Source organism: Marmota marmota, unplaced genomic scaffold, assembly GCF_001458135.2.
Source record: "Marmota marmota marmota unplaced genomic scaffold, marMar, whole genome shotgun sequence".
NCBI classification, from domain to species: domain Eukaryota; kingdom Metazoa; phylum Chordata; class Mammalia; order Rodentia; family Sciuridae; genus Marmota; species Marmota marmota.
Window position 1 is genome coordinate 52,819,035 of NW_026000108.1, and position 27,635 is coordinate 52,846,669.

Consider the following 27,635-nt stretch of genomic DNA (forward strand, 5'->3'; position numbering starts at 1 on the left):
GTTACCCTGGCTTTTCTTCTCTGAATAACACCATGTACAGCACCATGAATTGATCCCTTTTATCATTTAGGAGAAAAATGGAAGCAAAAATTATGTAGGAAGATGACAATATGTGATATGATTTAGCTTTTTAATACCTACTTATCATTGTGCTGGTCCTAATTAAAATTAAACTTCATTGATATGTACATTGATCTCACAGATCCTGCATGGAAAAAGAGGACATGGCAGGGCAGAATTTGTTAATTCCTATGTATCTGTCATATAATATCCAATTCACAATGAACATGTTAAACGTATTTCTTCCTTAGCAAAGTGTTAATATTGAAATTTTAAAATCTGCACTATTTTAGAATCTGCCATGTATATTTGGTTTTAAAAGTGAATGCTGAGACAAATTAAAGATATCCAAGGAAATTTCTGTTATCAGAACCTTTAGAGAGATCAATAGATTCTTTCCATAATTCTGTACCATTAGGTCATCTTATCTAACCTTTGTGGAATGTAGGCAAAGTCTCATGTAATCACATTAGATTTACTTTGGTCATGTTTCCAACAATTGACCCCAGTGAAAACACCACAACTCAATCTCTCTTAGCTCTAGACAGAGTCTTCTATTTCCTATGAAGGAGAGAATTTGCTCCATCACAAATCCAAGAGCAGGGCAAAGGCTACTTTAATGACTGGTTTACACACATAAGGAAAGAAAAATAAATATTTTCAGGACATACTAGAATAGTGGCTCTTTTGAAAATTAAGGTCAAATAACAAAATATAAATATATAATTTTAACCTTTGTGAGGTACATAGGTCAGTAATGTTACATATATTTATATCTTAATGCCAACAATTCCAGAACATACTACTTTGCAAAATCAAGAAACTATATAAATTGGACACAATTCTCTTTTCTCCAGGCTCTGTCTGTCTACCATATTTCTACTTTCTGTTTCTCTGAATTTTAGTCATATAGATACTGAATATACGTGGAATGTTTTGTCTTTTTAATGGATTTTTTAACAGTATAATATATATTTTTTTAATTTTTTATTGTGGGTTGTTCAAAACATTACAAATTTCTTGACATATCATATTCCACACTTTGATTCAAGTGGGTTATGAACTCCCACCTTCACCCCATACACAGATTACAGTATAATATATTTAAATTTCATCTGGTTTAGACACCTTACCACTATTTCCTAAGATTCATAGGTAAGCAAAGTCCCAGGAACATAAGTTATAGAAGATATACGTATATGACAAAAAGCCTATCTATAAATCCATATTGGATACTTAGTTTTTATCTAACACTTCACTACTGAGACTGAGGTCATATGTGTGCAAGTTTCTCTTCAAAACTTATGATCACCACACTGGCTTCCCTAAAATCTCATCCTTTCCATCACTACTTCTTCCTCTTGCTCTTTTTTCTATCTTCATAGTTCTCATAGTTCTCCTCAGCTCCTTCACACCCTTTGATATGTTGCCTTTCAAGGTCATACTAGTTATTTCACTCTGTGCCCCTGGCCACCCACTTCAGCTTCCAGGTTCTTCCAGTCACTATTCTTTTGGCTCAACTGAGAGCATTTAAGAGACTCAGGATCCTCTAGAGGCAACTACTTGAGTTTGAATGAGGCAAAAGAAAAAAAAAAAAAAAGCCTAACTGGAAATAAAATAAATATGTTATCCACTAGAGGGCAAAAGATGTCTCTCACTTCAGCCTAATATTCAGTCTCCATTAGAAAGGCCCTTTATGCAAAGAGAAAATAAATATTAAAAGTCTTCTTCAAAAATATTAGTTCATATTGAGTAAGTTATTTCAACTTGTTACATTTTTTTTAATCAAAAACACAGTTTGGATGAAATATTATGCGATTCAGAAGACCTTAATACTGTAGGCAATTTTATTCACTATTTAATCTCACTGATGCTCTGCTAAGTCCTCCTATATCCAGGTTGTGGAAAATATTTTCTTATTATTTAATTAATTAATTTATTTAATTTGTGTATTACATGATTGAGTGACAAATCTTTCTGTTATAGATTAACCACTCTAATGAGTAGACATCCTCATTCTGTAACACTGTTGTAAAATTTAAAAGTTTATTATAAATATTGAAATATTATGAAAAAGGAAATTAGTTACTAGTAATCTCCTTATTGTTCAAAATTTAAATTGACTTAATTAATTTTTTAAGGACTGGAGATACAGCTTAGTGTCTCAACATTTGCTTAATATGCATGAGGACCTGGGTTCCATCCTAGATAACAAATACATATAAATATGAGAGTTTTTGTTCTGTATTGTTTTCTACTCATACAACTAAGTGCATATATAAGGCACATATTTAGAGAACTCTAATCCTATTATATATATTTTTTCATCCTCCAAGAAAATAATAACCTTACTTACTATTTATCCTCATTTTCCACATGTATTTGTGTAATGGCTGACAGTGGAATTGAGTATTCTTTGATAAAATGATTGTAATAACATGAAAGAAGTATAAGCTTTAACATCACTTTTCCATATTATGTATGTAATTAACTTCCAGTGTTTGTCTTATCAATAACTACTATAAATATTATGTACACCTTAATTATTTGTCTCTACATAATTTATCAATTTTATTGTAAAATAAATGGCAAAATGCACTTTTATTTTTTCTCATTTACTACAATTTTTAAAATTTTGATTTTCTCATAATATTGTATAATTTCAGGGGATTTATGTGATAGTACAATACATATATATAATGTGTAATGATAATGCCTGTATCACCTCAGGCATTTGTCAATTCTTCATGATGAGAACTTTCCAAAGCCTTACATCTAGCTATTTTAAAATATACAATAAATAAGATAATGTGTGTTTTTCAGATTTTTGCTATATTTTCCAAATATCTAATCCTTGTAAATTACAGAAATTCATGGGAATCTAATAGTGAATGGCAAGGAAGCACTTTGGAGCAATTAGAATTCAAATAGACCTGACAATCACCAATGTGGATTTGAATCTTGTTTACAAAACTGCACTACCATAATAGCCTTTCTTATTGGTCATGGTTAGTCTGCTAATCATCTTTTTCTTTTCTTCTTTTACCTGGTTTCTTAACTTTTCTATTGACACTGTCATTATCCCTTACTGTGAATGGAGAAATCATTTAGCCAAGGTTTGGACTTTGCAGAATATTCATTTCTCTGCTTGTGGAATGGAGAATTAGCATATTTGGTTTTAAACTTAGAATAAAATCAGATGTTCTGTTGCTACTAAGAAGAAAGTAACCAAAAAGTATTCGTTGAAAGATGAAGTAATGATGTGGTAGAAAATGCTTGCTTTCAAATTATGTTAAGAAGATATGATATTCATTAAAAACGCATTAATTCTCTGATTATTTAAAGAAATATAATTCTATATGCTTATAGATCTGTTTATAATTATAAACTCAGGGCAGCCTACAAATACAAGTGGTACAAATTAATAGGTACTTATTAAAAACGTGCAATTTGTATTCCTTGATACGTGTGCAACATACATTTTTGTTCTATTCTTTCAGTCAGGCAGCTGTGGTATGGAGACTCATGTCCTCTCAGGGAGTTTTCCTGAGAACACCTATATTAGTGGTGTAAACAGGAAACACTTCCTGCCTTTCCTTGTTATAACATTTCCCACACAATTTCTCTTTCTTGCTCACAATCTAACTTTCAATGCAGAATGAAAGGGTGTTTGGGGTAGAGGTTGTGATACATTGTTTTTCTGTATATTCAGCACTTTGTTGTGGTACATGCTAGTCCCTTCTCAATATTCTTTCAGAGAATGACTGGTATTTTCTTACGTGTAGAATAAAAAAAGATCTTCATTTAATTGACCCTATCCTCAAAAGTCCCTATTCTTCTGTAGACAAAAATAAAATTCACATACTTGTGATGGTATAGACATGAAAGAATTCCAACTTACAGGTATCTTTGCTCCATTTCAGGTAATTCTGTCACTGTGAGTGAGTCATTTGAGCCAGAAAGAGAGAATCATACCTGATGAAAATGTAAGAAAGATAGAAATAACTAAATGGCAATAGGTTTACTTTGGGCAGAGGTTTCGCTGGTATGCAGTGGAGTCCTCTAATAAAATGAACATTTGGTAGGGTTGGGAAAGAAATCTCTGAATCCAGTAGGTGTGAATGAGCCAGATATCTGCTTTGGCCTCTGTCACTGAAAATGTAGTGGCTCATACTGAACAGGAAAAGGAAGATTAAAGCTGCAGTCCTTCAGCTATTGGGAAATTGTCATGTAAATACACATATGCCTGGTGTCTGAAAGGACTTTCAATAATGAAGGTGAAAAGGTTTAAAAAGTGCATGTAGTTTAATAAACCTACTATGTGTGCATGGGAAATATGTATTTAAGTCTGTTTATTACATATACATTGCTTATATTTACAAATATGTATATTGTGTCATACATAAAAATATATATGACACAATGTGAGAAAATGTACAGAACACAATATGTGTAATCATTTCTTTATTCCAAATCTTAAATATCATCATAGTAATCCAGCCGGTATAGAGGTAAACATGTATTTGTTTATCCTCTAAATCTGGAATGATGATAGACACAAATGTAAACAAATATTTGAGATATATATTCATTCAATGTATGGCACTAATGGAAAGGACTTTCCAGCATTCTTCCATTTCTTTGGTACAATTCAGAGGAACAACACTGATCCTTGTTTCTGCAAGTCAACTGAAAGAAGTTTGAATATGAATTTTCCTCTTTATATCTCCTACTACTTTGGGTTCATGTTAGGAGCTTGCAAATATTTATTATATAAAAATAATTTAAAAGAAGAGATGGAAGTAGTTAAGAATATATAATAGAAATACTTTCACTCACTTTTTTACTTGACAATTTAAACACAAGACTAATAATTTGCATTTCTATGCTTCAACATTATATGCCTTAAAGAGAATGAATTGCAAACCCTTAATGAAGAAATATGGAAGTGCTAACAACCACAATTAGAGGCCTCCTAGTCTGAGATTAAAACATTGTCACCCAAATGAGAAGGAAATCATTAGGCAAAATGACAAAATTGTTTCTAAATTAAGAATCTAATTGAACTAAAGGGAAACAATTTTCTCAGTGCTAAGTAGATAAGTGTACTAGAAATATGTGTGTAAGTCCTCAATCTTTGTGCTTATATTCATCAAGATATTTTCTGAAGTTTAAAATTAGTTTTCAAAAATAAAGAAAATGAACATTGCAATAGTAAACTATATGCAGTTGCCTAAGGAAGTACTCAGAGTTCCATGTGTTAGGTATATGCCTTCCTAGTATGTCTTATACAAGTGATAGCTAAAGCTTTCTGACACTTCAATGTACATTTTTCTTTGATATTTTGAGTTTATTAAGTGAAAGTTTTAAAAATAATTCTTCTCATTGGGGAACAGACATATGAGAATGATGGGAACACAAAGTTGAGGGAATAATTCTCTACAATGGGCCCACTGTGCTAACCCCCAACATGTTTTATTTTCCAAGAAGCAATTGGCCTGCAGCCCTGCCTGGACTAAATGGACAGGATATTTCACATTCCTCAGCAAATTACCTGTTAACTGCAGGAAAAATGCAGACTCAAGATAATGTTAATGGGAGGAACCCAAGAGACACTTGTCTTAAGATCCTGAAACTCTGGAAGATAATAATAGTTCTTCCTAAATGTAAAATCTGTAAGAATGTGTGGTTAAGAATCCAATTAGAAGCTGAGCACGATGGTGCACACCTAGAATCCCAGGGACTCAGGAGGCAGAGGCAGGAGGATCATGAGTTCAAAGCCAGGCTCCACAGCTTAGCAAGGCCCTAAGTAACTCAGTGAGACCCTGCCTGTAAATAAAATACAAAATAGGCCTAGGGATATGGGCTCAGTGGTCAAGTGCACTGAGTTCAGTACCAAGTTCTAAAACAACAACAAAATCCAATTAGAACTAGTCAGCATCGGCCAAGGTGACCTAGAGTTGCCATGACAGACAGTACTTCAAAGTCTGATGTCACCCTGCTCTCAGTCAAAATCCCAAGGTGGACCTGGGCAGGGCTTGCTGGGAACTTCTCTGGGATCCCCAATGAAACTGGAGTGCAGGAGAGACATGTTGTCCTTCTTCTCTCTGAGAGGAACAATTTTCTCCTTTGAGAGTGTCCCCTTTCCCTTTTGCTATATCCCTTCAGTAAACTCATTCCTGTTACTCTGAGTGTCATGTCTGGAATTATTCTGAACTGATAACAAGACTCAGGGTTTGAAGGGGTTCAAACCTTTGCATTGCCTCAGTGTCTCAGAAGATCCTAGCTCTGTTAACACTATGACTTCTTAATTTTGTAAGGTTGTTGGAAGCTGTGTATGAATTACGGGTTCCTTTAAGCCAACCTAATGCTGGGAAGCTGCTTTTCTGGGAACTCCTGCATGAAACCTAAACCCCTGATCATGCTGGTTCTCTGCCTTAGCTCAGAGTCCTAATCAAACAACAGCTCCCCAGAAGTGGGCAGAGATGGTCGTGACCTGCTAAGCATAAAACAACCTGTTTACCACAGGATCCCCTGCTACACTGAAAATCTTATACCTACTGAACCCCTTTTGTCTGTACTGCTACATCTAAAGCAAGCTCAGGCTATTTCTTTGTTAGAGTCAGACCCTTCTGGTCTGTTCAATCAAAAATAAAACAATTGATATTTTATATATCCACCCAAACAAGGAATTAAAATGAGGACATCTAGGTGAACATTTTTAAAGGGCTAAGAGCAAAAGTGAATAAGCTCATGAAACCAAATATTTTCCACATACTTCTATTTGATAAGAGAAAGCAGGTAGGCATCACTACATTTCTAAAGCCACTGACAAACGAAATTGTTTCCTGCACCTTTCAGGAAAGAAGGGATGCCGGGGCTGAAAAACCAATGGAAAGCCAAATCACAACTCTAATTTGTGAACTCTATCTTCAAAGAGGTTAAAGCTACAAAACAGAATCATAAATGGCAATATAAATGCATATGGTTTAATTTTATTTCCTCAAATAAATTTTCCTTGAACTGAAATATTTATGTTTCTTACACAGGGAGTGAATTTCATGAAGATAAAATTTGACTTGACAAAGTGATTTGTGAAAAGTTGTTAGGATAGGTAGGAATCTGGCCATATAACCTCCTCTAATGGGAGCAACAGGAGGAGCCAGGCCTAGATAAAATCACTCCCTTTTCTTTTTCTTTCCAGTTTTAAAAAACACCTGGCAACAAAACAGACAGCATTTAGTGATGATGAACATCACAGTTGCCACACAGACCAGGAGGAACCCAATCACATCCAAAGAGTAGTACTGGAACCAGGAGAGGTCATGGGCAGCAACCCGGAGGTGTTTAGCTCCTTTATGGCGCATGACAAACTCAATCCAGAAGACAGCTCGGTCCAGAGGCTTCACTGGCTGATCATGTTGAATTCTTGATAACTTCATAGCATTCTCTTTATATCTAAAGGTGAAACATAAAAGGATCAACATTGAAAGTAAGTTAATCTGTCTAAGCACATGAAGTCAATGAAAGTTTTTCACAAGTGCCATATAGATGATTTAAAATAATTGTCAGAGACTTGCCATGCATATGGTAGGTTTTTTCTTTTGTCACCATATAATGTCTGGTTTTAGCTTATGTTCTGATGTATAAATGTTTCAAAAGTGCCCATGGAATTTCAAGAAGGTGAGTAAAATTCTTTCCATCAGAGAAAATAGTTATGAACCATTCTGAGTCCAATAAGTGAGAGAGAAAGCATATAATTTGTAAAAGATCACCTTGAAGCTTTTAAAGAGGAATCATATCATGGTGTGCAGTGCTTCCTAACTATTCTCTATGTTTTTCTTTTTTACCCTCTACTGTATTTTTCACTCAGCAGCCAGGATGGGATTATTAAAACATACACATCTGATTATGAAGCTATCCTGCTCAAAATTTTCATGTGACTTCTCATCATAAGTAGAATAAAGTCCAAGTCTATTGTTGTACTAGTGGATTATGATGGGTTAGACACTGGCCATGATTTCTGATATAATTTTTCCTCATTCATTCTCTCTAGGCATATGTATCTTTCTAATTTTATTTTTATTGAATTTTTAATTATATGTAACATTAGGGCACATTATAACATAATCACAAAAGCAAGGATTATAATTTGCTCTAACTCAGCCCCTAGCACTCCCCTCTTCCCATACCCTCCCTCCCCTTGCTTCACTCTCTCTACTGATCTTTCTGAAATTTATGTATACTTTTTTTAATTAGTGGGTTTTTTTGCATATAATTGATATTGGTATTCACTGTGATATATCCACAAATGTACACATGAACTTTAACCAGATTTTTTCCTGTCTTCTTCCCTTTTCCTGTTCCTGCTTATTCCTCCTCAATCTTCTTTGTTCACTCTATTGATCTTTCCTCTATTTTTATAAAATTTTCTCTTCTTTTTTTTAATCCTTTCTCCCCAGATGCACCCCGTTATTTTGGATTAACTTGCACATATAAGAGAAAAATTTTGACTTTTGACTTTTTGAGCCTGTCCTATTTCACTTGGCATGATAGTCTCCAGTTCTATGTATACACAGGCAAGTGTTATAATTTCATATTTTAGGACCAATACTCCATTATGTGTATACACTACAATTTCTTTATCCATTCATCTGTTGAAGGGCACCTACATTGGTTTCATAGCTTGCCTACAGTGAATTGTACTACTATAAACATCAATGTAGTTGAATTCCTATAGTGTACCAATTTTAGATGTTTTGAATATATACTGAGAAGTGGGATACGTGAATTATATTGTAGATCCATTCCTAGTTTTTAGTGGTTTTGAGCACATGTGTGTTCTCCCTATTCCCCAGTGTCACCAAATGTGTTCTCCCTTTGGCACCTTCATACTTTTAATCTCATCTGGCTTTTCCTTGAGCATCCTTTCATGCAACATCATAAGTCTTGCTTATATCTCATGGCTAAGGTTTTGGCCATCATGTCACTCCTCAGAGGTGCTTTTCTTGGTCTTATTAGCATAGTAGCCCTAGGGATTTCTCCTATTACTTTATGTTGTTTTAAATGTATTTCCTAATAATTTAAAATACATTTTCTATAATAAGCCCTAATAGTAACAAGAAAAACACCATATCCTAAGTGATCACCAGGAAATATCACAATTAACTTGCATGGATGATGAAGTAAGGACACCAATGTGCCCACTAATTGGATCATGATATAGGATTTGCAGGTTGTATGTTCTGCCACTTAGAAGATCCTTAAGAATCCACTAGAAGACTTGAATTCGATAATGAAATACAAACTCAGAAAAATAACAGTATACAAAAGGCCACAAAAAACAAAATAGCTTTTTAAATATACAAATAGCAAACTCAGTGAGAAAGAAATCAGAAAAACATTTTTAAAAATACCTTCAAAGAAAAGTCAGTAGGAGTAAATGTAATAAAGGAAGTGTAAGTTTTCTACAATGAAATTTATAGAATATTTAATATTGATACTGGAAAATGGAAAGTCAGGAATCAGCAGAAAGAATACTGTTGAAATAGCCATCTGGCTAAAATCAATATACAGATTTAATAAAATCCCTGTCAAAATACCAATGAAATTCTTCACAGAAATAAAATAAAAATCACAAAATTCATATGGAAGCCCCAAAGACCTCAAATATCCAAAGCAATTCTGAACAAAAGGAGAAATACTGGAATTAACACAACTCCGATTTTAATATAGACTACAGGGCCATAGGAACAACAATAACATAGTGTGGGATATAAAGAGACAGAGGCCAATGAAATATAATAAAGGTCCAAGAAACAAATCTGTACAGCTGTATCCATCTGATTCTTGAGAAAGTTGCCAAAGATACACATTGGAGAAAAAAGAGCCTTTTCTAAATATGGTGCTGGTAAAACTGGATAGCCATATATAGAAGATTGCAGCTTGATCCCTAACTCTAACCCTGTACAAGAATGAACACAAAATGGAATTAAACATTTCAGTAGTAAGTGAAATGAGTAAATAATCAGAAATACAAAATATTGCATTTTTTTCCCTCATATGTGGAATCTGGCAGGGTAGGCGATATAAAAGTAACAAGAAAACTATTAAACAAGAAGAAAGGGATCAGGGGAGAAGGAGGAGAGATTGTTAGAGTAATGAAAAGTCTTTTAGGACATAATGTAAAACTGATATATTCATATTTAAGTCTGATGTTTTAATCTGTATTTTCTTTTGATTTACACATTATTTTATGTCTCTTTTTCCATTCTTTCTTTACTTCTCTCAGAGTATTTTATTATTTATTCTGCTACTATTTTTTCCTTGGAAATGTAGTTTTGAACTTGTCCTTTAAGTGATACCTTCCTTAAGCAGTAATACTATCATTAGGAGAAATGAGAGTTGAATTGAAGACAGTCATTCTACCTAGAAACTATAAACTCCATATAATTTCCTTTTGCAGTATGGAAAAGGTTAATTACTGAAGTTTTGTTTTATCAAATATCATGAAGAAAATTTTATTGTGCTTCTAAGTTTATCACAATGTTAAAAAAAATCAACCATATGGAATGTTAGAAAGACATTTGCAAATCATGAGACATATCCATAAAGATGGAGAAATATTAAAATCAATAACTGAAACATAAATAACCTGATTAAAAATGAGCAAAGGGTTGAGCTGACATTTCTCTCATGAAGGTAAGTGAATGACCAAAAAGCACATAAAATGATGGTCTTTACCTATCATGGAATGCAAGTCAAGACCACAGTGAGCTACAATCCTTTTCACTAGGATGGTTACAACAAAAGAAAAGGTGATAATAAATGCTAAAAATGATATGGAATAATTGGAACTCTCTTATATTGTTGTATGCTGCAAAAAATTTTGCAAATACTTTGGAAAATAGTTTGACAGGTCTTAATATATATATATAATTATAATATGACCTAACAGTTCTATAACTAGAAATTACCAGAAGACATGAATACTTATGTTCATACAAATTGTACACGTTGTTCTTAATAATCAAATTGGAAACAGAAACCTTTATAAACTGATGAATTGATAAATTACTTTAAATATTTCCAACCACACAATGTTATTCAACAATAAAAACCAATAAAGGCTGACCCTTGGCAAAGCATGATGAAACTAACAACACTAGTGAAAGAAACCATTGAAAAAGAAAATAATTTTATTATCTTTTTAAGTAAAATATTTAGAATAGGATGATCTATAGAGACAAAAAATAAATGGAGTTTGCCTAATCTAGGAGGCAATAAGAAATGACTTCAATGCATTGTCACATTTCTTTTGATGTGATAAAATTTCCAAAAATTACAGTATTTAAGAGTTTTATAACTATGAAAACATCAAATGTATTTGAATTTTAATTCACATTTTAAATATATAAATGGTATATTGTGTGTTATACATCATTAAAATCTGTGAAAATATTAATACTGATGAAATAATTTTTGAGTAAAATAATTTACGGTTGCAGAAATTTTAGGTATGGATTTAAGGTACTGTCATATCTCTATAAGTTTATCATTCTTTCCTTGTGTCGATCCTGTCATATTTAAAAATTAAATCCTCATTGCAAATGGCTCTATATGGCAAACATTTTGTGTATGTATAGAAATGGTGCAGTAATCATTTTTCTATGTAATTTATAAGATTAACCCAACTTTGAAATACTTATGATATTTGAAGTTGTATATAACCTTGAAATAGTAATGGTTAAACTGGTTGAAAATAGATTTAATATGGGTTGAATCTTTAAATTCTTTCAAAATTACCCTCCTCCACAGCCACATCAATGTTTATAAGAGCACAATTCCCAATAGCTAAACTGTGGAACCAAACTAGATGTCCTTCAACAGATGAAAGGATAAAAACAATGTGTCATATATACACAATGAAATATTACTCTGCAATAAAAGAGAATAAAATCATTACACTTGCAGGGAAATCAATGGAGTTAGAGAAGATAATGCTAAGGGAAGTTTGCCAATCCCAAAAAACTAAATGCCAAATGTTGTCTTTGATATAATGGGGGCTGATTCATAGTGTGATAGGGAGAGGAAGCAGGGGAGGAATAGACAAACACTAGATAGGGCAGAGATGGAGGGGAAGGGAGGGGGCGTGGGGTTATTCATGATGGTGGAATGTGATGATCATTATTATCCAAAGTACAGGTATGAAGACATGAATTGGTGTGAATACACTATGTATACAACCAGAGATATAAAAAGTTCTGCTCTATATGTGTAATAAGAATTGTAACGAATTCTGCTGTCATAAATAAATAAATTAATTAATTAAAAAATTACCCTCCTCAAAATGGGCTAAAATTTATACTCATTGATGAAAAGACAATTATTCTATAAATACTACCCAATATCAAAGTTGTTGTACTCACAAAGGGTTGCTAATGACCATCCTCAAGGCCTTGAGAAGATCTGCACTTGACAGTGTTCTGTATTCCAATCTAATAGCTGCTCCCTTGGCCTTCACATAAGCAATGTTATCAGGTTGATCCGCAAACAAAGGAATGCCCACCATAGGGACACCATGGTAAATCCCCTCATAGACACCATTGGCTCCACCATGAGTTATAAAAGCTTTTGTTTTTGGATGACCTAGGATTGATTTAATGTCAGAAAAATTATTAATTTAAATCTTAGAAAATGAGAAATGTGTATTATAAGACATTAAAGGAATCAGTGTGTATTTTAGGTGACAAATTATTATAAATAGGAACCTGCATTAATTATTTTTTTAATATCTCAGAGGAACAAGCACCTTAGTCCACTAGAGGGCTAATCAAAAACTACATGAAAGAGAAGGTACATAACTTGAGACTTGAATATTGAATACAACACTAATAGGTAGAAAAAATAGAATATTTTTTAGTAAAAGCATCAACATGCACTTATGCTAATATGTCTTTCATGACCTTATTTTCCATATTATCACATTAAAAAAGACTGAAGTTGCTAAGTTTGCTATGTAGCATGTCCAAAGCAGCACGGAATAGGAGGTGATGGTACTGAATTCAGAGAAAAGAGAGACTACACTTCATTATAAAATGTGTTTGCACTTCATAATGAAGAATGTGCATTAATTTCTAGAGAAAATAAAGAGTCACTGTTCATAAAAAAAAAAAATTCTGGCTGCCATTTTGAAAGGTGTTTGACATACACCTGCAGGAGAGGAAAGAATAAGTGAAAAACATACAACAACACAGAGAGACAATCCAGGAACTGGGTGAAAAATTCTTGCAGAGATAATTGCACCAGAAATAAAGATAACTTGGATTCTGTATATAATGACGGTGTGTATTAAAATTGCAGCTTTTTGCTTTGTTTTTTTTCAAACCATCCCTGGGCTGGAAAATAATTAAAAAGAAGTTGAACATTGTGTTTGATTTATTTTTTAAGTAACAAGTATTGAATAAAATGTTTCCTATTGAATTGTAAGCATCCAGATTGATGGTACTCATGCTTTTAGGACTTATCTCAGAGTCTTACCAAGAAGATCATTCTGGGGGATCCACTTGTATATTCGAGTGTTGGGTCCTAATTTATCTGGCGTCTTGCCTTGATATCTCCAGATGACCTGTTTGGTAAAGAATGTACCTTATTCTATGATTTAAAGTTTAATGTTATAGCATGTTTGCATTCTAAAAATTTAAGAAATCATCTAGTTCAACATTTAACACATAAGGAAACAAGTACAATTTAAGTAATGAGAATTATGAAAATACAAACTAAAACTCCATGAATATTTTGTTTTATGCATTTTAATCCTAGATTTCATTTTCCAAATTAATATCATTATGTTTATTTCTTGTGAGTGTCATAGATTAGACAGGACATGTATTGTTTAAGATGCTTATTTCAGTTTGCATTGTTTTTTATACATAAAAGCAAACCAATGCAGTCAGCTACTGTTAGAAATAAATTAATACTAACTAGGAATTACATGTAACTTGGATTTGACTTCAATTTATTAAATACTACCTATAAGAAACTTTTACTTGTACTTATGGACCTTAACCCACACTTCTACCAATATTGGTGAATTTGGAAATTCTTTAAGTTTTAAAAGGAAGAACCCATTTGCGACTTACAAATAATTACATGGATATTGAAATAAAGTTCAAAATTGTGAGGTTGATAAATGTTTTAAAACTGTGTGTTATCATTTAATGATGCAGTACAAATCTTGCTAGTAGTCTTATATATATCCAAGATATATTTATGTCTAGGAGCTGACTCTGGAAATTAAAAGCAATCTTCATGAACTGGAGAATAATTTCTAAGTGCTTATCTTCTATATGCAATGGGAGCAGCAAAGTAAATTTAGGTCTACAGAAGGAAAAATAATTGGGTGATTAGGAGAAGCCTATATCAGATAGGAAACTGCAAAGCAGATGGAAAACACTCAAAGACCACAAGAGTGGTTATGTTAGAAATTGTGGTATTAAAGCATTTTATGGAGGTGGGAATTTGAATTTCAGCCCATGCCAGGCTTGCTTCTGCTTGACTGTTTCTTATACTCTCTTCTTTCTTCTTAAAAGGTATTAATCTGATGGTTTAGAAGCAAAGTCCTTTGAGGTACATTTATAATGCACAGGGTCCACTTCAAAGGCAGAACTAATCTCTGCACTTTCTCTAATTGTCAGACATTGTCAGGATTCTGTCCGCTAGTGCAAGCTGTTTTTTCTTTTTCTACAAATACATGTGACTGAGTGGGAATTTGGCACAATGGTTTGGGTAGCCTTTCTTTTCAAATCTCCAGAAACAGTTTGTTAAATATATTTATACTTTTTTAAATGGGGAGGGGAAGTATTTTGGACTTACATTTTGAAGTTCAGTCCATATTTGGCAGACTCCATTGTTCTGGATCAAAGATGAGGTAAAATATCATGGCAAGAATCCTATTCTTAAATGAGGGTAAGCAAGGAATAAGGGATTGCCTGGAGTATCTAAAATAATGATAAAATTCAGCCTTCTTCAATACCTGCTTAGCATTATTGTGGTGGTCCAGTTATGAATTAATTTTTTATAGCTTTGTGATAACATTGGCAGTGTATAGTGCCTTCAGGGATCCTGCAAGGAAAAGGAAGAAGTAGCAGGGAGAAAGGTGGTATCTGTGTAAATAAATGTCTGTGATATCCTTACAATTAAATTTCACTATGGACCTGTAAAATATATTTTTTTTATGATCACAATGTTAATATTATCATGAATTCAACACTCTCTACTGTTTAGAATTACCACACATATTTTTGTTTAAAACATGATTTCTGAGATCAACTAGAGATATCACAATAGGTTATGTTTCACAAAGGATGCTTCAATAAGCAAACCCTTTATAAGGTTTAATAGACTTTTTACATATTTGGCCACTAAGAGGGCACTTTTTCTTACCTTTTGTGGAATCTGTGCAAGGGCAAATGCAATTATATTGGCTTTCTCTTCTGGCATGTTAGAAACCATCGACCCCAGAGAAAACACCACAATACCATTTTCTCCAGAACTCTGTACAAATTCTTCCATTTCCTGTGAATAAAACATTTGCTCCATCAAAAAAGATGAAGAGGGAGGGGATTCAAGATGTCAGATTAGAGGAAGGCTGCCTTTCTAGTTGCTCCAAGGATCAAAATATAAGCAGTGAGAATACTGCTTCTTAGTGAGATGGGTGAAAGAAGGATTTCACTAAAATTCAATACTGGACAATCAGAGTGTCTCAGAGATTCAGAAGTTTGGGTTCATTAAACAAAGAAGATTACATTGAAACCAAACTGTGGAAGAAGCTACAGCAGTAGTAATGGTGCTGTCTACCACAGAGAAATGAAAAATGCAGGGACAAACACAGTGGAAGCATTTGGTATGAAAAAAACCTGAGATCAGAGAAGCAACATGAACTTAGCTGATTCAGAGGCTCCACTGAGCACTAGTGATTGAAAAATACTATTTATTTACTGCCTGGGGAGAGATGAGGTGGATTCATCTTGAGGTGGCCTTGCTCCAGTCTCTGTTACCAGAAAGGAGATCTGAGCAAACACTGCTAGAATGTGTACTGTGTGGCCTAGAGTGTACCTGGCTAAATGGGAGTGAAACAGGCATAGATAAGATTTTACCCCAGGGGATTCAAGCCAGAAAAGCAAAGGGGGAGCACAACTTGCTTTTCCTTTGAGCTGATGGCTCTTGTGACCAGCTGAAGTGGGTGAGAATCTGAACAAGGAACTTATGGAAATACTCAGGGACTGAGCCTATGAAGGATGTGCAGGTGGACAGCAGAATATGTGGAAGATCAGCTCCCCTGAGTAGAATTCTTAGCAGGCTTCTGAGATTCAGACTCCCTACAGAGATAAGCAACTGCCAGGCCCTAGGTGTGTCACCATCCAATTTCTTCTGAGTATATACCAAACAAAACCCCTGAGGTCTGATTAGACCTAAGTTTCCTCCATCAGAACTCATCTCATAGAACACCGCAGGAACCCCACCTCAGGAGTGCATAGATCTGGTCTGTACACACAAAGCTCCAACTGACACTTCTTCCCATTCTAACCTACGTCATACTGGTAAGAAGGGAAGCTGAGAATTATTTCAAACATCTTCATTCTTAGGCCATTCCAAGTTGTAGCTCAGAGAGAAACACAAAAAGAGGAAGGGGATACCAAAATCCAACCTTTGCTTTTACTCTCAATACATAGCTAAAAAAGAAATGGAATGAAAAACAGTTGAGTATAATCAGTAATCATCCATTCTGACAATTTTGGCCACCTCAGTGGAAATGATTCCTTCATTTATCATTAAGAATATTTTTAATTTTTCTTATTCTTTCTGAGTGTTTGTGTATTCTTCCATTACTGATTGGTTTATGGACATATATTAACATACATTTCTTTCTTTTTTTTAGCCTTAGCATTATTTAAATGTAGCTATTTTACCTTGCATTGTCTTTTGAGCATCAAGGTTTTTGGTCTGTATAATTTTGTTTTGTTTTGTATTGTTTTAGTTGTTTGTTTCTGTATCTCTCTTTTATTCTCCTGGTTATAGTGAAAATCTATTCTGTATTCCTCTCTCCATTTATTTATTTCTCCTATTTTCTCCTCCATCCTTATAGCTATCAACTGCTCTCTCTTCTGCATTCTCTCTCTTCACTTTTTAAAATTTCAAACTTTTTCCTCCTATCTTCTTATCCCACATTATTTCCTCTTACTGAGTGTATTTTTGCCATCTTTAAACTAATTGGTTTATATATCTCTTGACCCCACCATTAATGTTGTTGTAATTATTACTTCTGTGGAAGACATAGTTGACACCTGTTTCTTGTTTTAATGTCAGATTTAGTTTATATTTATGCACTGCTTCCTTGTTGGCAATTGCTGACCCACTTTTTCTGTTTTTTTTTTTTGTAGCAATTTACATTTTAGAAGTCATAATACAATCCAGGAATTTATTGAAATGCTGTATATTATTTGTATCCGATGTTGTTATTGTTTATTTCCCCGTATTCTGTGAGTATCTGGAAATCTACAGTGACACTACAGGTTTACAGGGTAGAGAAGTCCACTGCTGAAATAAATTCAACCAAAATAGTTCATTTTGCTCCACATGAAAACTAATGGCATTCAGTCACTAACTATACTTTAATACAGAGAATAGTAGAGATAAAAACTCAAACTAATGATAAGACCTCAAATAGAAATAGCTGGGGGTGGGTTCATGGTTTCCACCTCTGGAAATCCACTGCACAGGACAAACAGAATTAATTCAAAGGTTGTGAACACCATCCTTATAAAGGAGTCTTAAATCAGGTCACTCCAGGACACTTTGTAAAGTAAATAATATGGCTTCAAAAAGTGGAAGATGGCTGGGGTTGTGACTTGGTGGTAGAGTGCTTGCCTAGCACACATGAGGCACTGGGTTTGATCCCCAGTACTAATAAAAAATCTAAATAAAATAAAGGTATTGTTTCCATCTGTAACTATTTTTTTTAAAAAAAGCATGGAAGAGAAATCCCTCCTAACATATGCATGAAATCCAACACAAGAGTATAAGAATTATGTAAGGTACCATGAAATCACTGAAAAATTCCTAATTTAGCAACAAATGATGCCAAAGATATTGAAATTTTTCAAAAAATCAGGTAAATAATTCAAAAAGTAAATTATAAAATATAATCAATGAAATTATCATATTTTAAAATGATCAATTAATTATAAAAATGATCAATGAATTCCAAGAGAACACAGAAAAACAATTGAATGAATTAAATAAAATCATTACAGAATATAAATGAAAAGTTCAACAAGTTAGAAATATTGAAAAAGAACCAAACATAAATCTTGAAAGTCAAAGATAAAATAAATCAAATAAAAGGTCAGTTGAAAATATTTATACTACAGTAGACAATACTGAAAACAGAACATCAGATATAAAAGAAAAAGTGGCCAGCTTTGAATATTCAGACAGTACTAAAGTAAAAAAAAAATTAAGCACCCATGATGATAATAATTATTTAACAAAAGAGTCCATATAGAAGAAATAAAAAACTAACCCTGAAGTTCACAAATGAACAAGTCTGATTGGAAGAGTAGCTAAGAAAATGAGAAATAGAACCACATTAAACATAAATGAATCAAAATGACAGAAATCAATAAACATCTCTTTGTAATGACATTGAATATAAATCATCTCAATTCTTTAATTAAGATATATTGTCTGGAAGAATGGATTATAAAACAAGACCCAATGATATGTTGTTCATAAAAGACACCTTACAGGTAAAGAAGCCATAGGCTGAAAGTAACAAGATAAAAATTGATACATAATACAAATGGAATCAGAAAATAAGCAGGATTATCTACTCTTCTGACAAACAGACTTCAAGTCAAAATTAATCAGAAGAGACAAAGCTGGTCACTGCATACTGGTAAAATAAATAATTCAACAAGAATATATAACAATTATAAATATTAAAAAAAGATTGGTAGTGCGAATAAACAAATTTGACAAAGTAGCTAAGTACAAAATCAACATACAAAATTCAGTAGCTTTCTTATATACCAACAATGAATCTGGAGAGAAAATAATCAAGAGAATTATTTCATTCACAATACCCTCAAACAAACAACAACAATAGCAACAAACACCTAGGAATAAATATAACAAAAGAGTTAAATGACCTCTAAAATTGAATATTGAAATTATAGAAGACAGAAAATAAGATGAAAAGACCCCCCATGTTCATGGATAGGTAGAATTAATATTATTAAAATCACCAAATATCCAAAGCTATACACAGATTCAATGTAATCCTCATGAAAATATCAATGACATTCTTCACAGAACTAGAAAAAGATAATCCTAATATTTATCTGGAAGAATAAAAGATCCATAATAGTCAAAGCAATTCTAAACCCAAAAAGCAATGCTGGAAGCATCATAATATCTGATGTCAAATTATACTACAGAGCTATAGGAACAAAAACTGAATGGTACTGACATGAAAACAGACATATTAACCAGTAGTATAGAATAGAAAACACAGAGAAAACCACACATGTGCCAAAAACATACTTTGGAGAAAAGATTGCCTTTTAAATAAATGATGCTGGGAAAATTGCAGAAAAATAAAACTATACTCTTATATCTTACTCTGCACAAAAATCAACTCAAAATGGATCAAAAACCTAGAAATTGGATGCAATACTATACAACTTCTAGGAGAAAATGTAGGGTCAACATTCGAGCATATAGGCACAGGTATTTACTTTCTCAAATACAACCCCTAAAGGTCAGGAAATAATTCAAAGAGTAGATAAATTGGAGGGCATCAAATTAAAAAGCTTCTGAACAGTAAAGGAAACAACTAGAATTGTGAAGAGAGAACTTATGAAATGGAAGAAAATCTTTGCAAAACACCTTCTGCCAAATGAATAATATTTAGAATATATAAAGAATTCCCAAAACTTTACAACAACAAAAAAATCAATCCAAATATTCAAAGAGAAAATTAATTAAAAAGATGCTTCTCAGAAGAATAAATATAAATAGGCAACAAAAATATAAAAACAAAAAATGTTCAACATCATTAGAAACAAGGGAAATGAAAACTACACTAAGATTTTATCTTTCACCAATCAGAATAGTAATCATTGAGAATAAAAAGAATAATAAATGATGGAGAGGATATGGAGAAAAAAAAATTACACCATTGGAGGAATTGTAAATGAGTACAACCACTAGGAAAATCAGTATGGATAGTTTTTCAAAAGACTAAGCATGTAAATATCATATCACCCAAGTATACCATTTCTCAGTATTTATCCTAAAGAATTAAAGTCATCTTATAACAGTGATACATGCATACCCATTTTATAGCAAAACAATTCATAATACACATGGAACCAGCCTAAGTGTCTGCCAATGGATGACTGAATAAAGAAAATGTGGTATATATACACAATGGAGTTTTATTCAGCCAAAATAACAAATAAAATTATGTCATTTTACAAAAAAATGAATGGAAATAGAGTCTCTTACATGAAATAAGTCAAACTCAGAAAGTCATGGGTTGTATATTTTCTCTCCTATTTGGAAGCTAGAGAGGAAAAATGGAAAAAACTGAGGGTTGATCTCATGGACATCAAAGGGAAATCAGTGGAGAAAGGGACCAATGAGAGGGAGGTGGGAAGGGAAGGGAAATTCCTGGGAAGTTTTATTGGCCAAATTATTCTGTTATACTGTGTGCATGTATGATTATGTAACATCAGATCTCATCCTTATGTAAAATCAAATGAACCAATAAAAATGTAGGAAAAGCAAAGAAATTATTGGTATGTAAAATAAGAAGAGAAAAGCATGTATTATTAGATTTGTGAGTTATGGATATTTTTAAATTGACCCAGTCACTCACTTTCTTTGGAAAAAGATGTGTGTTATGACATAGAAGGTACCATTAGGTACCATTAGGCTTACTTGTAGAAATAAGTGTTTGTGTGTGTGTAAGAAATGACATAGAGCCATTAAATAGTAATTCAAAAGATGATGTTAGAAATTATTATATGTAGACTCTTTATTCATCAATTTATTCATTAGTAATGTTAATTTTTTTTTGTTAAACACTATAGCTAGTACTTGGTTATAATTCTTACTGTTATAGTACTTCACTTGATTTCATTCCAGGCAGGTTATCTGGATGATTTTTTAGTTTGGAATTATTAGTACTTATTTCTGTCCTTGTGAGCCCAGAAGTAAAGTTACCTGTGCATAGGATTTTTGTACATTTTTATGTTTCCCATCTCTATAGTATTTCATTCCTTACTTTATAATTTGTGAGAGTTTCCCAAGTTTTCCTCTATAATAGCTCATAAAAACTGGAGATTAAAAAACACTAGCATTGAGAAGATTAATATTATGGTTTGGACTTTCTTTTACATAATTCTAAGGATCCTAACAATCCTGTACATGTCCAGAACTAAACTGATCCATAATCAGCATTTTCACTGCATTGGATTGAGTAATCATAACTTTGGGTTATTTATATGTCTCATCTTTTGCACTGAAATTTTTTAATGATATTGAATTTCTATGAGAATGAACTGTGTATCAGTGGCTGTAAAGAACCCTTATTTTCACCTCATTATGAACCATGGGAGCTCTTGCACCACAGTGGGACTTCCTTTGGCCTTTTTACAGAACAGGTCAACTTGTTGAGTAGCTCATTCACATGTAATGAACATTGCAGTACTCCTAGGAACTTGTGACACATCCAGTTATTTTGTGATTCCAGTAAGCTAGAGCAACGTGTACAGCAATGTATTCAATATATTTTCTCCCTGCTCAAAATGTTCTTCATCTCATGTTGTACAAAGATTTTCTCAGTACTACTGTTTTATAAATATACCCTTTTTTTAAAACCAATTAATCCCTGACATACACAGGTCCCAGTCTTTCTGCAACATTATTTTTAGAGGAAAAATAAATTAATCATACGAAAATTTGGAAGAGCAACAAAAAAATATGTAATGTTTAAGAAGATTTGCCAAAATGATCTTTGGTTCATTTAGAGATTCTGTTGGGTCAAAATTTGAATTTTTTCAATGTGGTTTTTTTTTTCTGTTAATGTAAGTACATGAATAGATACATGCACATATGTAATGTAAATGGAAGATTAAAATTCTTTTGTATATCTATTCTTCTCACAAAAATAATGATATTATTATAATCACTATTTTCCATTTCAATCTCCAACTAAACTTGTGTTATGACTTAATGTAATTAAGCATTTATTTGTAAAGTAATTGTACTGGGCAAGGTGGTACACGCCTGTAATCTCAGCAGCTCAGGAGATTAAGACAGGAGGATCTCAAGTTCAAAGCCAGCCTCAGCAAGAGTGAAGCACTAATCAACTCAGTGAGATCCTGTCTCTCAATAAAATGTAAAATAGGGCTAGGGATATGTCTCAGTAGTTGAGTGCACATGAGTTCAATCCATAGTACCAAAAGAGAGATAAAAAATAAATATAATAACTAAATAAAGTGATTGTGATGGTGTGGTATGTACCAGAATAAGTTTTAAAATCATTACTTAAAGTATGACATCACTTAATATGTTGATTAGTTAATGCAAGACATTTTCTCCAATATGTATTCTATAAGTAACTGCCATGAACACAGATTACATTCATTTGATTTTTTGTTTGTATTATTACAATTAGTATACTGTGAAACCCAAGGCTATTTGCATTGTTAAGAGTATTGATATGTTTAGATCTTTGTCATTTTGACAAATTTCTGTATTTAAACAATACAGAAATTATCTGAGAATCTAATTATTAATGGAAAAGCAAGTAATTTAGGGGAGCATTACTTTATATAATAAAGATCAAGAAGACAGTGTTTCTAATATTGGCCTGTATTCTAATCTTGTTTATTCTATTAAATAACACCTGCTACTATTATTCCTTATCATGATCACACTGCTATCTACCTTCTCATCGTCCTCCTCCTTTCTCTGCGTCTTTCCCCTTTTATTGACAAGGTCTCTTTCTCCTACTGTGAATGGGGAAATCTCTCAAGGTCAGAGATTAATGGTTTAAAACATTCAATAACTCTATCTCAGTTTTTAGTCAGAATTTTCACTAAATTTGGTTTTCTGTTTGTATTGTACGGAACTTATCACAAACAACAAAATAATTCTATTGAAAATGAGGTTCGAGTAAGATCTCAATGTGTTGGTGTCTTTAACAGGTAGGGAAAAAGCCACTCTTTAGAGATCACATAGCAATATGGCAAGTAATGTTTGCTTCTAAGCATGGTATTTATTAAAAATGTTTTAGACTCTTCTGTTTCCTCCTATGAAATATTATCCTATTTGCTGACAGAATGAATTTGTAATTGTAAACTAAAGGGCTGTGCTCAGAAATAAATGACAAGAAAACTTAGGTCATCATTATGTTTGCAAAATACATTTTCTTTGTTCATTCTGTCAGGAAGCTGTGATGTTGAGACCTGAGTTTTCCAAGGGAGTTTTCCTGAGGTGTCCTCTAAGATTGGCATATGGCAGAAAGCTCTCTCAAACTAAACATCCCTAGCATGGTCTAGGATGTAGTAGTCTGAATTCTCAGGTGAGTTTGTTCAAATGCTGGAGTGAAGACAAGTAAAGGCCACACATTTATATCACTGAGAAAAGCAATTACTTTAAAGCTAAAAGGTTGTGAAGAGCTTGAATACTTAAAATATCATTTTAGCAATTCCACTTTCTCATTTGATTGCCAAAACTCATGCGTTTACCTTTAAGCAAATTGATGGAATATCTGTTCTCTAGGTCTTTGGTTGAAAATACAGTGTTGATTTTTCAGAAATCTAGTTTCTTTTATCTGTGACATTATATCCACTGTGCCTGGCACATATTACCTAATTAATATTATTGGTAATAAAGCTGTATACCAGACCTGGGCTGTCAACATTTACAAGAGAAAATCTATGGTAGATTGTTTAAGCCATATTGTGAGTTTCTATCTCTCAATTTGAATATAATCCAAATTCATGTACAGAGCAGTGTTTAGGGCATGCTAAAATGAATTAAATGTAAAAATACCCAAATGTCACTATTTCTAAGTATTAATCCTACCTTTTTGGTATAGTTAGGGTCTTTAAAAGTAGATAACAAAGTTCAGTTTTTCAAGGAAAAATAGTTTTGTAGAAACAAAAAATGAATAATTACAATAGCGAATATTGCTTTGGATCCTATGTTTGTACCAAGGATATTGTGTATCAGTATTATCTACTTTTTCCAGGTAACACAATATGAAGTTTGACTATTAATAGATAAATAAGCATAGTCACATGTAAGAACAACCTCATCCATGTTTACATCATTTGTTATCTGTAGTCTTGCAACAACTTCCTGAGTGGTTCCTCTGCATTGTCTTTCCCTCTAAAATCCAACTTGGTGACTGCATTTTGACATTTTTCAAAACGGAAACTTTATTCACATTTCTCTTATGCTTAACTCTTTTCATTGACTACCCAATGTACTTCACAGATATTTTAATCTCCTACTAATTATCTGGCTTTCACTTACCTCTCTAGCATCACCTCCTCTTTGCTGAGCCTTCTCCTGCTGAACTACTCTTGAAGTTCTTGGGAGTTTCCCTTACTATTGTATGTGCTTTTCCTTTTGTGTCTTCCTCTCTCCCTCAACCCCTTTTCCTATCCTGTGGATTCTTTAGAATTCACCTTAGTTATCAAGGCTTTTAGAATTTTTTTTTAATGATCTTCGCTGGATGTTTCATTAGTATTGTATAATTTCCTTATGATAACACACACAAATTTATTACTTGTTACAGTCTCTGTACCCAGACGGAATATAAGGTCTTGTTGATGCAGAAACTGTGTCAACTTTATAACTCTCTATATCCAGCACTTATCTCTGGTATATGACAGTTACTTAATAAATATTCTTTGTATTTATTAGAATAAATGATTGATTCTTAAGTATTATTTTTATGTATATATTTTATATATTACATAATTAAGGTCTTAATTTTCCTGACTATTCTCAAAGGATACCCGATATCCTACTTTCTTCTGTGACAATAATGAAATAACATTACATGTGATGGCTTAGGAATGCCTGGGTCTATAATTGGCAGAACTCTTTATCTTGCTTTTCATATCTCCGAGTTAAACACTCTGAATTAAGAATGCAGAGTCATTTCTACCAAAAATGTTAATCAAACCGAACAAAAGAACAGGAGAACATTCACCTTAGGCAGGGGTTTGGCAGGTTTACAGTGGAGTCCTCCAACAAAGTCAAAATTTGGTAAGAATGGACGAGGAAATTCTAAATCCCAATAGGTTCGAATGAGCCAAAAATCAGCTTTCCCCATTGTCTCATATATTGTAGTGGGTCTCCCTGAATGGAGAAAAGAGAAAAAAGAAAATGAGAGACATGTACCTTGAATACTTGATATATTGCCTTGAAATGAGTTGGATTTGTGTAGGCAAGGTGTTCAAATGAATTTGTGTATGTGTGTGTTCCTGTGTTTGCATACTACAATTGATATGTTTTTTAGAACACAATTTGCATACTATATTTGATACATTTTACATATGTTAATATGTACATAAACTAGTTGTGTGGGTAGTTTCTAGTGTTTCATTAGTATATTTACAATCACAATTAAATTATTAACCTAAGCCTCCACAATAGTAAACATGCATTTTATTTTATTTTCTCTCTAAAACTACAAAAGTAACCTAAATTTTTAGAATTTTTGTGAGATCCATTAACAATCAGTGCTCCCATAACTGTGGAAATATCTTTTCAAGGAGTGGTCAGTCTAATTCTTACAATTGAGCAAACCATTCCCTTGATCCTTGATTCTTCAAGTGAACTGTAATGATTTAGTGAGTATGCCTGATTTCCTAGTGACCTCTACTGCATTTGCCTCATATTAAGAGATTAATAGTATTAACTTTGTAAAAATATTTGTTTTTGAAATTAAATCCAGAAGGTTTACACAAATACTAAAATAGAGATTGGTTCTGATGCTTAATTTAGTTCATATTGTCTTAAATGGTATATGCAGTTTAAAAAACATAGACTAATAAGGTGTGGTTTTACCCTACACCAAGGTTTTAGGCCTTAACACATGATTAGTTTGTTTTTATCAAAGGAATATGAAATATAAGTTATCACAATTAATAACTTTCTGTTCCTGAGATAGAGACACTGTTAACTGTGAAGTAATCTTCACAGCAATGCAAATAAATATATTTTTTTAAATTTCTAACTGAGGAAACAAAGCTATTCAAAAGTAAACAATTTCTTCCATGGTACATATATATGGTTGTGTGAGTAATACATGTGTATGTTATTAATGTACATGACTATCATCATTAAAACATTTAGTGAGATTAATAATGAGTATCCTTAAAGATGAAAAGAATAGTAAAATGCATATGTAATTGCTCAGAGAAATCTTCCGTGATTCAATTTGCAGGTTATTATTTCCTGAAACATTTTGAATAAGTAATTGCCACTGGCTTCTAACTGGCCTTATAATATAACGGCCCTTTTTTACTGGTGAAACTATTTGTTCATCTTATATTTTCATTCCTTTCTTTTACTTACAGAAAAGAAAATTCTTCTGATTTTATATTCATGCAAGCTCAGCTTCAAAGTCACAGGAAATTTAGGTTTCACAGTACTAATTAAAGAACCAGCTTACCTAGAACTTCACTGTAAAACTGATTCCATTTCTTCACATCAAATGACTGGAACCAAAAATCAAAATAAAGCATATACATTGTGTTTTTAATCCGATCCATGAATGTCATTTGAGCACTTAATTCAGACATAACAATGGGCACATAGGAAGGAGGGAATGTAAGTCCACCACTGTACTTTTCATATGTGTAGCCAGGAGTAAAGCGGAGAGTGTATACAAATGGTACTTTAAGTAGCTCAGCCAGCAGCTCACCACAGGGACCAACTGCATCTGCAAGAACCACATCAAATTGTGATTCATGTAGTTTCATCATAAGTTTCTTGTTTAAAACTACATTTCTGCAGAGCTGTTGAATTGTATCAGAATATTCCTTGAAAACTTTTTGCACTAATGAATAAAATTCCCAGAAGTCATCTTTTGGAATATCATAAATTAATTCATGGATCCATTTGGAGAAAAGTTCTTCCAAATGTTGTTCACTTGATGGTGCAGGGTAAACCTCAAAATTAATAGCAGATGTTGTGTTGGGATTAATAAGAATGGAAGCTGTCGATGTCAGAACAGTCACCTCATGACCTCTCTGGAGAAGTTCATCCAGGATTGTCTTTATGTTGATCCAATGGCTGTATTCTGTGGGCCAAACCAGCACTTTTCCACAGCTTCCAGAGCTAAAGTAACACATCAGTTGTATCAGCAGAAGAACCGAGTTCCTTTTCACAGACATATTAGTGCAATGCAATGCTTCTTTTACATTAGCAGCTCTTCTTATCTTCAATTTCTCAGGCTTATATGTCTCAGGATAAATCAA

The 27,635-nt window shown here is 32.9% G+C and overlaps 1 protein-coding gene across 2 annotated transcripts; it reads right to left on the reverse strand.

Moving 5' to 3' along the window:
* Window positions 1-7,035: 7,035 nt before the first annotated feature.
* LOC107139272 (UDP-glucuronosyltransferase 2B31-like) lies at window positions 7,036-27,605 on the reverse strand. Of its 2 annotated transcripts, XM_015482160.2 has the most exons (6): window positions 26,828-27,605; window positions 25,361-25,509; window positions 15,505-15,636; window positions 13,600-13,687; window positions 12,489-12,708; window positions 7,036-7,518 (listed from the first exon to the last, which is right to left on the reverse strand). In XM_015482160.2, exons 1-6 carry the CDS (start codon window positions 27,549-27,551, stop codon window positions 7,239-7,241), a joined length of 1,593 nt encoding a protein of 530 aa, XP_015337646.1. In that variant the 5' UTR covers window positions 27,552-27,605; the 3' UTR covers window positions 7,036-7,238. The 2 variants fall into 2 exon arrangements, with proteins under 2 accessions (XP_015337646.1, XP_015337647.1); XM_015482161.2 differs by lacking the exon at window positions 12,489-12,708 and having other exon boundaries at window positions 26,828-27,604.
* Between the last annotated feature and the right edge of the window lie 30 nt (window positions 27,606-27,635).

Excerpts from the sequence above, each read along its gene's own strand:
- LOC107139272 (XM_015482160.2), bottom strand. The coding sequence starts at position 27,551 with ATGTCTGTGAAAAGGAACTCGGTTCTTCTGCTGATACAACTGATGTGT. Across the intron at positions 13,688-15,504 it reads TTGCACAGATTCCACAAAAG|GTCATCTGGAGATATCAAGG; the intron begins GTAAGAAAAAGT and ends TTTACCAAACAG. Across the intron at positions 12,709-13,599 it reads CCCCCAGAATGATCTTCTTG|GTCATCCAAAAACAAAAGCT; the intron begins GTAAGACTCTGA and ends AATCAATCCTAG.